We start from the raw sequence: 10684 nt of genomic DNA, 5'->3' as shown, positions 1-10684 counted from the left end.
ACACACACACACACACACACACACAAACACACACACACACACACACACACACACGCCTCAAGGGTCTGTCACGACATCATCGACGGCCCTGGACCAAACCGCGTCTGGGAATGGCGGGATCGCAACCTATCCCTCGAAACCAGATGGCAGCCTCGCTCGCAGGGCCCGCCTCCCACTTCCGGCCGGACCGCGGTCACGTGCCCTGACCCCGCCCCGCAGACGCGGCTCCTCTCGCGTCGGCGAGCGTCCCGGCTCCCCTTCCGCCGGAAGTGGGGCGACTTTCCTTTTCCGGCTACGGGTCCCCAAGCGGAGCGGGAGGCCCGACGGGGGAGCCGAGCGGCGGCGGCGGCGGCGGGGGCGGTAATGGCGGAGCTGGTGCAGGGGCAGAGCGCTCCGGTGGGGATGAAGGCCGAGGGCTTCGTGGACGCTCTGCACCGGGTCCGGCAGGTACGGGCGCGGCAGGCTGGTAGGAGCACGGGAGCCTGAGGCGCGGCCGGGTCGGGCCTGATGGGGAGAAGGGGGTCCGGCCTGGGGGCGGGAGGTAACCTGGGCTGACGCCCCAGCTGGGCTCGGCCTTTCCTTGTGGCTCCTGCAGCCGAGAGGAGCCGAGGGATGAGGCGCCACTGGGAGGCCCAGGCCCAGCCTGTCGGGCCGGTCTCCCAGGTGCCTGCAGCCGCTGGGAAAGGATTTGTCCAGGACGCCTGGCCTTATCGCGTCCCCACGCCGGGGCTGGACCCGCAGGGCAGCCAGCGTGGGGTTCTGAGGTTTACGGGGGTTGGGGGCTAGGGGAGCTCACGGCGAGGACCCGGTCTAGACAGAAGGGGGCTGTCTCAGGCCCAGTAGCTTTTTAAAACTTGGAAAACATCCTCTTCAGACTTATTATATTTCGAGGGTGGAGTGGAAGGAATTCGAGGGTATTTTACTTTCGAGGGTGCTCTGGGAGAGGAGAGAAAGAAAGATGTTAGATAGGTGTGGGTGGTCCATAAGACCTAGAAATTCCTTATGGGCAATAGTTTTTCCTCTTTCAGGGAGCATGTGATATGAAGTCATTCCAGCAGTGAAACTTGACCATCTGACAATGTCGTGCATTTTGTCAGAGTTAAATAAACTGATTTTTAAGAGGTTGCAAGCTTCCCTGGAGAATGCATGTGGGACCTGCCAGAAATACTCTTTGGTTTCTGGTATGATGTTTAGAACAGAACATGTCCTTGTATTGTGTGTGAAGCTTACTGAACTTAAGTGTTAGCTCTAACACTTAAATTTCTTCTGCTGAGTGTCTTATACTCATCGTCTCTTCCTATTTAATTGTAGGCATACTAACGGATACTTTAAAAGTTGGGCTATAACTAATTACTGCTTGATTCCTAACAGAAAGCTACAGGACTCATTGTATTAGAAGAAAGCCTCCACTCGGTCGCTTGAAGATATGGTCTTTACACCTCTTTCCAGTATTCCAGGGGAGGGAACCCTACCTGTTTCCCAGATACTGACTTTTCACTGTAATACTGATGCTCCTATAGACATTACATTGGATCCCAGAAGTTTCCAAACCTGTGGTTCTGCCTAAAATTTTATCCGATGACTTGTTACTTACTGCCTAGGCACCAACCAATATATAGCGAGTATCCATCTTACTTAGACTTCAGAGCCAACCAGTGGCTGTAATGGATGAACAGTGCCATCCAGCTCCCCTTCCAGCACTCTGCTTGCCGGCGTGTTACACTGCTCTCCTCTACAGTACAGGGTCCTGAACCTTGTTTCTCACTGGCTACTAATATGTAATGGCTTTCACTCTGTGCTGATGTGTGACAATCACCTTGTCGGCCTCTGTATCCAGGAAGAATTATAGTCACTACCCTAAAGAGCTCAGATCCTCAGTTTGCAGAAGGCCTGTAGTTGAACATAAAATGAATTTTGAACCATTGAGAAGACTTTCTGCTTCTCTTGAGCCAGTGGTTGAACTCATATTCTTGGACAACCTGCTCAAGAGGGAGGGAGACCCTCTGTTAAATGCTGACCTAATGTGGATTGTTGAAGCAGTGGTGTGTACTACTAGCAGAGGAAACTTCACTGGAAATGTTCCCAGCTCTGAAATGCACCATTGACTGGAGCAGTTGTAAGCCCAATGGAGACAGTGCTGTAAGTGTATTACTTCCGAATATTAACAGCTGGAGGGCGATACTATCTCCAAGGATTTGATGGCCTTTAAAAACTAAAGAAAACACAGGTTTGTGGGTAATTTTAGGTTTATTTATAGATTTGCATTGGGCAAGAATTGAATGTTAGAAATCTAAAATATTGTGTGCTTATATCAATAGTAAAGCTTACCTCAGAGGGTCTCATATCATTTGGGCATCTGATGATGGTGGTTCTGCCTCGCCATTGTATGCACAGCATGTTGCAGAAATGTGATTTTCCCCCCAGTAACTGGAGATAAAAGGCAGTGCATTTCTTTATTTAAATGATTGGAAAGCTTTCTCTCCTCTTAGGTGTCCTCATAAACACCAGGGGCAGTCTGTAAGGCCCTCATAAGTTTGTCAGGGAGCAGTAAGCTGTCTGGTGCCCAGTTTACCCAGAATATCACAGCAGAGTCTGAGTTGACCCTGATGGGATTTGAACCTGCAGTGTCTATTAAGTCTGATATGTAGAGTCCAGTACCTAATCCACTAAGCTTCCCTCCTGGCATGTTGAAGCCTCCTTTTGTATCCTTTGGACTCTTTCCAACAAAGGGAACCAATTGTTGCTGTTAGATCACTCTAAGCATGGTATTCCTAGATCTGAAGGGAGTCTCTGAAGATGTCATGTAAAATTTAAAATGTCTGCAGCAGTGTGAAGTCCAGTGAGCTAATAGTGTTTGGCCAAAGGGATAACATAGCCACTTTGTAGGGAAGTACACAAATGTAGAAATGTGATCTGATTCAGTCCCACTGGTGAAGATCTAAAACTGCTGGGTGTTAAAAAAAAAAAAATCATGTCCAGTTCTCTGAAGTCATTGGCTGGTTAGCAAAAATAAAGTGTTTCTTCAGTTCTTCAACTCGTTGTTTAGAGAGCGCAGGATCCTAATAAGAATGGGATTGGACTTAAAGCCAGATTATCCTGTTCTGTGGCCACACTGCACCTCTAAGCTGACTACTGTCTGTCAGGCTTTCAAGGGGACCTCATGGAGATTATGGATGAGTAGATACAAATCTGTTTTGTTTAGCTTTTCTAAAAATATAAGAGTTCCTGGAAAGCCCACTGCTGATAGTTTAGTAGCATCCATCACCAGGTGCACCCATTCGCATGTTAACAGGACGACGTCACACCACAGTGTACTTCACATTCCCAGCAGCCTTCCTTCCACGAGCTGGACCAGCCGCCTGCCAGTCATCACCCAAACAGGCGTTCTCTTATCAAGCTGCTAGGGCTTCTTAGGACTTTAAGCTCCTATTTTGACCTAGACCCAGTCATTGCCTCTGCACTGCATAATTCTAGAGTGTTGTATTCACATAAATACAGTGTTAATTGGTACCTCATGGAGTTGGGCATCATGGTGATTCTGCTCTCAAATGATTGTGACCAAGCCACTGAAGAGTCAGTGGAAAGTAACCTTTGACAGATTTTAAGGCCCAGAGCCTACTCTTTACTAGCACTGTTTTTTGGAACTGTTTGGTTGGCGTGGGGCCTCGGAAGTTCCACAGTCCTGCAGAAAATGCTTCCCAGTGCTGCTGTTTCACACTTCGAGTCTGAGCAGTAGATGGTTTGGCACGTGTGCTGTATAGAAACACTACATTTCCTTTAAAAGAATGCGCCTCCACCATTTAAAGAAAAGGCCTGTGTTCATTGACTGTCGGGCACTCCTCGAGAGATGCTGCCTTTGCTCACCTCCTATGTGATGCTTGTGCCTCATGGCAGAGCCACGTGTGCTGAATGCTCAGTGGCTTTAAGTTCACTCCACTGAGACTGTCTTAGATGTGCCCAGGGGTTGAGTAGCTCAGATCATCATTTCACAAGGGACTAACTCCTGGGTGTACATTCCTTTGAACTTTCTCAGACACTTGAAGAAAACCAGTGTCTGCAGGACATCTGTGGGTTGCTCTGTGTCTGCTTTGATGGGACCCAGTAGAGTACCCTACAGAGAGCGAGTTCTTGTTTAAGGGTTTTCATGATGTGACTGAGCCCATTCGGGTCACCGCACTTTTTTTTTTTCTTTCCTGCGGTACGCGGGCCTCTCCCTGCTGTGGCCTCCGTTGCGGAGCACAGGCTCCGGACACGCAGGCTCAGCAGCCATGGCTTACCGGCCCAGCCGCTCCACGGCATGTGGGATCTTCCCAGACCGGGGCACGAACCTGTGTCCCCTGCATCGGCAGGCGGACTCTCAACCACTGCGCCACCAGGGAAGCCCTGGGTCACCGCACTTTAATGGAAGCACTGAACTTCATATTTGGTATTGAAAAGTAGATGGTAAATGAACAGTACATTCCACTGTATGCCTCTAACGCTTTTCTGATATTCAGCTGGGACTTCTTTATCTTTCTTTTAAAATCTGATAACCCATGTGTATCATCAAAGTAAGGTTTCTTAAGTCCCAAATAAAAATTTGCGTAGACCAGAGTTTTCAGACTGGTGGCTGGAGAAGGCTCAGAGCGGGCCTGCAGGCAGGCTTTGTTTGACCACACGCTGCCAACACTTAGAAACTAGAACAATTTCATGTAAAAAGTGAGATTTTTATCTAATACTTGGCCATGCTGCTCCCACGTTCTGCAGTGACTTTATCTGGCAGGAGCTGGGTGGCAGCTGCCCCTCTGCGCGGGGCATTGACTCTTCGAGTTGCCTTTGTTCTCACCACTTTGCCTTTGTTCTGCACTGCCCATCGGGATGCCTAGTCAGCAGCTTTTTTTCCTCATCCTTTTCCAAATTGTGAGCCCATACAATAATTTAAATTTCTAATGGAAAGAGCTCTGGTGGAGAGTTACGGGATCTAAGTCTCCTGCAAGTAGCTGCATGACCTTGGGCTAGGTTGGCCTTTCCCAGCATTTGATCTACAAGCTGTCCATAGATCTTCCATGGAAAAGGGCTCATGGACAGAGAAGTTTGGGGGATACAGGGTTAAATAAAGGTGAATTGGCTTCTTTACTGCAGGACTTCTCAGAGCCCTTAGTATGCTTCTGTGCATTAAGTCCTACTAGGGTTTGAGATATGCATTGTAAATATACCCAAGTTCTGTCACTTCATACCCTCTTTTCATAAAACCAAATCACCGTCTGTGGATCAAACTTCAGGAAATATTAAGCTAGATAATCTCAGTGGTCCCTTCAAGCTCACCAACATTCAGAGCTTCCATCCCGCTAGAACTGAAAAAAGTTTTGGCCATATTATTTTGGTTTTTACTTTCTAATGTGTTGTGTTGCATGTCTGTTCAAGCTCCCCTCTCCCTAGCTTTGCTGTGCAATTCTTTAACTCTGTTAATCATCCCTCTTGAAAATGTTTTGCATTTAGAGTTTTGTTTAAAGACACTTGGGAAAGAATAGCCAGTACTTTTGGAGGCATGAACTACATTTTTATCCTAGTATCAGGTGATAGCAGATCACTTGCAAGACTGAGTAGTGTTCATGGAAATTGTGATGGGGATTGCCTGCTATTGTTTGAGGATCTGCTGAGTCCAAGGCCTCTTGCTGGATGCCGGGCCAGTGTAAAGATAAATAAGACAAGTTTGTTGCTGGTTTTATCTTACCGTGGAATTAGATCCTCACAACAACCAAGTGAAATAGTCAGGACAAGGGTTATAATTTTCATTTTATATTTGGAAATAATAAGCCAAAGGGAGATAAAGCAGTATTCTCGGAGGCACACAAACAGTTAATATATGCAGTAGTTCTTGGACCCATGTCTTCTGCATTCTAAGAGGGACTCGGTTCCTTTGCAGAGGTAGTTGGGTAGTTTTCCATCTCAATGAGAATTCTGCAGCAGAATCTTCAAAGCATCAAAGGGATGCTGGTGGAATTAGATGGGACATAGGAGAGAAAACTAATGGTCATGTCATCTTGAGGGTCTTTGGAGGGGGGATCCTAGCTGGAACAGTATTTCAGCTTGGAGCCTCAGCTGGTCATCTTAGCATTTTCCCGACAGGCTTCTCCATATTCACTTTAATTTTAGCAAACGTTTAATGAGTGCCTTCTATGTGCCAAACACATTGCTGTGCATTAGGGAAGTTCTTGAACTTGTTTGGGAGCATAGACCTTTTTAAGACTCTTGAAAACTTTGAACCGCTCCTCGGAAATATTTAAATAGTTTTATGTAATTTCAGGAGCTTCATGAATTCTCTAAAGCTAATCCCTGGAGCTCCCAGTCAAGGAACCTTTGTCCTGGCTGTACCAAGATGATTGAGACAGGTCCGCACCTCAAAGAGCTCCCTGTAATGGGGAGACAGTATAACCAGCAACTTTCTCAGTGAGGTCACGCTACTTAAAGGTAGTTTGTAAAGTGCTTTGCAAACAGATAAGGGAGTATTTAATTCTCCCCAAATGTGGGTGGCATGAAGTTGTCAGCAAAAGCTACTAAGAAGAGCTGATACCTTATTCGATTGACATATAGAATTCCTTGTTTTGGTTAATGCCAGTTAACAGGGCAGAATCAGCCAGGGCCCCATCTCTAATGACAACAATAGCTACCATTCATTGAGCTTGTGTTGTGCTGGGTGCCAGGCAAGGACTTTCGTATAAGTTCTCTCATTTGATGGTTGCAGAATACCCAAGAGGTAGTATAGTGCAGTGGTTATTAAGGCTTTGGATTCAGTCTATATGAGTTCAAGTTCTGCCAATCACTAGCTTAGTGACTTTGGATAAGTTATCTACCATCTTTAAACCTCAGTTTCCTCATCCGTAAAAGGGAGATCATTAATGGTGGCTATATCTATCTATATCTATATAGATAGATACTTTTTTTTTTTTTTGGAATAGCTAACATTAGAAGTTAGGAGGTTACCCTTGGGAGGTGGAGGTGGGTAGTGACTGAAGGGGTCGTGAGGCAGCTTCGGGGCTGCTGGTTATGTTCTGTTTCTTGATCCGGATGCTAGTTGCACAGGCATTTTAGTACATGAAAATTCAGGCTATCAACTCACCCATGTACTTTTTTTGTATTATTATTTTATTATTTTTTATTATTTTTCAATAGAAGGTTAAACTTAGCAAATATTTCTCGTTCCTTGCCATGTGCCCAGCATTGTTCTGGGTGCTTTACATTGTTATCTTGGTATCCCCATGGGTACAATTCCAGGCAGACTGGCTCCAGATCCCACAGAATTGAGCTCCTGTCTGAGGTCACCGCGAAGATGAAATGAGGGCACCATCAGGCACTTAGTAAGTGCACAATGAATTTGATACACTGCCGTCTTCATAGTAACCTAGGTAGTGGGTGCAGAGTGAGGACTTGCCTCTGTGCACCGTGGCTCCAGACCTGCCCTCTGAGAGTTGCTCACCCTCAGCCACTGGGCTCGACCGCTCTGGCCACATGCTGTGTCTTCCTGCTGTGGGGAGTAGAGACTTTCAGTCCAGTCTGTCAATTCGCCAGGGCGGGGCCACCCTGGGTGACTTTAGAGCAGAGGTTCCAGGGAGGCAGGTTGGGTTCCTCCTCCCTAAGTGGTGGTGTGAGCTCTCACCTCTGCTTTAGAATCGACAGTGACTATGTTGAATGACATGGACCCAATCAGCGTGTGGATGACTTGCCGCCATTCAGATAGCTTTGCCTGTTTCCATTTAGTGTAAAGTTTTATTAAATGTGAAGTTGTGGAAATATTCACAGCTTTCTGTTCGGGTTTATAGGGTGAGCTACTCTGATTACAAAACTTAAAGATGTGCACTGGGAATAAGTAATTGCCACGTTTCCTGACGTTAGTGAATCGTGTACCACCTTTATTATGACTTTTGTCATATCAGTGAACCCTCAGTATTCTATTTACTTTGTATTTTAAAATCATTTTAAATTTAGATTTATTTAAAATATTTTTGAACATTCATCCATGCACCTCCCCGAATTGCTTTGTACTCTTTAGAAAACACTGGTTTAGTTCATCCCTGCATTTTACAGGGAGCGAGACCACTGAAGGTCTTGCCCAAGGTCGTACACCGGAAGAGCCAGCTGGACAGCCAGGACTCCTGACTGATTCCTGGTCCAGTGCTCCGCTCCTCCACGTTTCCACTGACTACTGGCAGTGGAGGTTAAATGTCTGTGATGTTGATTTATATTTCATCTATTAGCTGTGCTGAAAGTAGCACAGGTAGTGAGGTAACCCATTCTTGCTGCCTCCCCCCAGAAAGGGGGGAAAGTGAATCAAGTAGCAGGAAATCGGTAGCAGCGTCCCCTCAGGGTCTTGCTTTCAGATAAGCAGTGGAGTGGCCTTGGTTTTCCTGGAATATCGTGGCTTCTGTGACTATTTTCTGGCCCACACCATTATTAACTGAAAATGTACCTCACTTCCCTTAAGCAGCTACTGTTCAGAATGGTCAGTTATGGACGTGAGGAATTACTTCTGTGTACTGGAAATCATTAGGTTTTAAGTCCTCGGGAAGTGACTATGTTTAAGAAAGTATTAGGTGGAGGAAAGAGAGTTAGCCTAGTGCTGTGGTCAGTAGCATGGACTCTGGAGTCAGGCAGGCCTGGGCTTCAATGCTGTTTCTGCCATTTATAAGATGTGTGACTTTGGGCAGGTCACTCAGCCTCTCTGAGCTTCACTTTTCCTTGTCCTAAAGTGAAAATAATAATACTAACCTCCTAAAGAATCATCATGACGAATAAATGAGATAGCATCTTTAAAATGTTCTTAGCAGAGTGCCTACACATAGTAAGCACTCATTGAATTTTAACTCATTATTTTAGTAGGCGTTTAAAATCATGTCTTAGAACAAGGCTGCATTTGTATGAATAAAGGAATATTGTTTCTTTATAGCATATTGTAATATATAATGTGATATCAATGTAAGTTATGGTATAATTGTATATTATAACGTTAAACTCACATCTAACATTTGTTTAGCCGCAGTTCAAATGCAGTTATTGACTTCAGAGCTACACCTCTTAACCATTATCCTGTAATGCTCTTCTCTTAGTGAAAATTTCCCAAATGATAGATAACCTGAGGCAAACATGATTTAAAAACAAATCTGAAATCCTCAGTCACATTTTAGAAGGTCGCATGTTGATTTAATCAAAATTAGGAATAGAAAACTATTGTGACACTTCTGGCATATCAGCTTTGGGGAAAAAAATTACGTTCCAGCAGTATATGAAACATACCATATAAACTATAAGGAACGCCAAGGACTCAGGCATGACATCTGAGCTAATTTGGAAGGGAGGGAAGAGGTCTGGAAGCTAAGAGGTCTCATCAGAAGAGGGTAGAGAGAGTGCCAGATATGTAGAGCTTACATTTAGGGTCCTGTCTTTGAGGGTGATCTGACATGCACACTACTGGGGGACTCCACTGATAACCATAACCTTTTCTCTTGTGTTTTGGGGTCGTCGTTACTGTCTCTTGCCAATGTTTTGGTCTGTCTTCAAACAGACAACTGGGCCAGTAATCTTGAAAACCCTCACATTGGCCATTTACTGCTCAGTTTATTGGGCAGACGAAAGGGTCTCGGTGGGGCATAAGCCACTGCAGTGTTCTCACCTTTTAATCTGCCTGCTTCCCGAGCTGAGTCCTTAAAGATAAGTTTTGCATCTTAAGTAAGTAACCAACCTCCACAAGTTTATCCAAATCACATACAGAGAGCAAGGTTGAAAGTTGGTGGTAGAATGCTGTTAGGCGAGATTTATACAGTATTCTGTTTTAGAGCAAATGCCCACTTGCCTTGAAATTTGAATATAAGAGATGGGGTTTCTATCAGCAGTCTTAGTATTTTAATTATTTAACTTAAAATAGTGTTTTTCAACAAGCACCTGTCCAGGCTACCACCATCTGTAGCCTAGACAGGGCAAACATTTTCTTCAAAAGTCCATAGTGGGAATTCCCTGGTGGTCCAGTGGTTAGGACTCCGCGCTTTCACTGCCAAGGGCCCAGGTTCAGTCCTTTTTGGGGAACTGAGATCCCACAAGCCGCGTGGTGTGGCCAAAAAAAAAAAAAGTTCAGGTAGTAAATTTCATATATACACACACACACACACACACACACACACACACACACACACACACACACTCTGCACACCATATGATCTCTGTGAATGGGTGTGGCTGTGTTCTAATAAAACTTTATTTACCAAAGCAGGTAGTTCACCAGCTGGGGTTTGCTGACTCCTGGCCTAGAATACCTCCTAAATGGTCCTGCTACTCTTGTCCCCTTAGAATCTATTGATATTTTCCTTGTCCAGGGGCATTTTTTTAAATCATAACTCAGCAGGTTACTCCCCTTACTAAGCCTTGTAGTTGCTTTCCATCACCCTTCATATAAAATCCAAGCCCCAGAATTCCCTGGTGGTCCAGTGGTTAGGACTCCATGCTTCCACTGCAGGGGGGCACAGGCTCCATCCCTGGTCAGGGAACTAAGATCCTGCAAACTGCGAGGTGCAGCTAAATACATACGTAAACATAAATAAATAAATAAGTGAATAAATCCAAGCCCCTTCCCATGACCTCTGAAGCCCTGTGTGAACTGCCCTTGCCCACCCCTTGGAACACATCTAGTTCCTTCTGTTCTAGTGACGTCAACTTA

The 10684-nt window shown here is 45.4% G+C and overlaps 1 protein-coding gene across 6 annotated transcripts in view; it reads left to right on the top strand.

Moving 5' to 3' along the window:
• The first annotated feature begins 285 nt into the window (after window positions 1-285).
• The window catches only part of FUBP3 (far upstream element binding protein 3), a 49392-nt gene continuing 38993 nt past the window's right edge, over window positions 286-10684 (top strand). For 2 of the 6 annotated variants that reach the window (XM_027104527.1, XM_027104526.1), the window contains exon 1: window positions 308-466. In XM_027104527.1, coding sequence (XP_026960328.1) covers window positions 364-466 — 103 coding nt within the window. In that variant the 5' untranslated portion in view covers window positions 308-363. Of the gene's footprint in view, window positions 467-10684 lie in introns of all 6 variants that reach the window. The other 4 variants (XM_027104522.1, XM_027104523.1, XM_027104525.1 and 1 more) reach the window with 4 other exon arrangements.

Source organism: Aethalodelphis obliquidens, unplaced genomic scaffold (genome assembly GCF_003676395.1).
Source record: "Aethalodelphis obliquidens isolate GAN/ISIS:26980383/991018 unplaced genomic scaffold, ASM367639v1 scaffold7, whole genome shotgun sequence".
In the NCBI taxonomy this organism is placed as follows: domain Eukaryota; kingdom Metazoa; phylum Chordata; class Mammalia; order Artiodactyla; family Delphinidae; genus Aethalodelphis; species Aethalodelphis obliquidens.
Note: the sequence above shows the minus strand (reverse complement) of the source record. Positions and strands in the feature narration are given on the sequence as shown.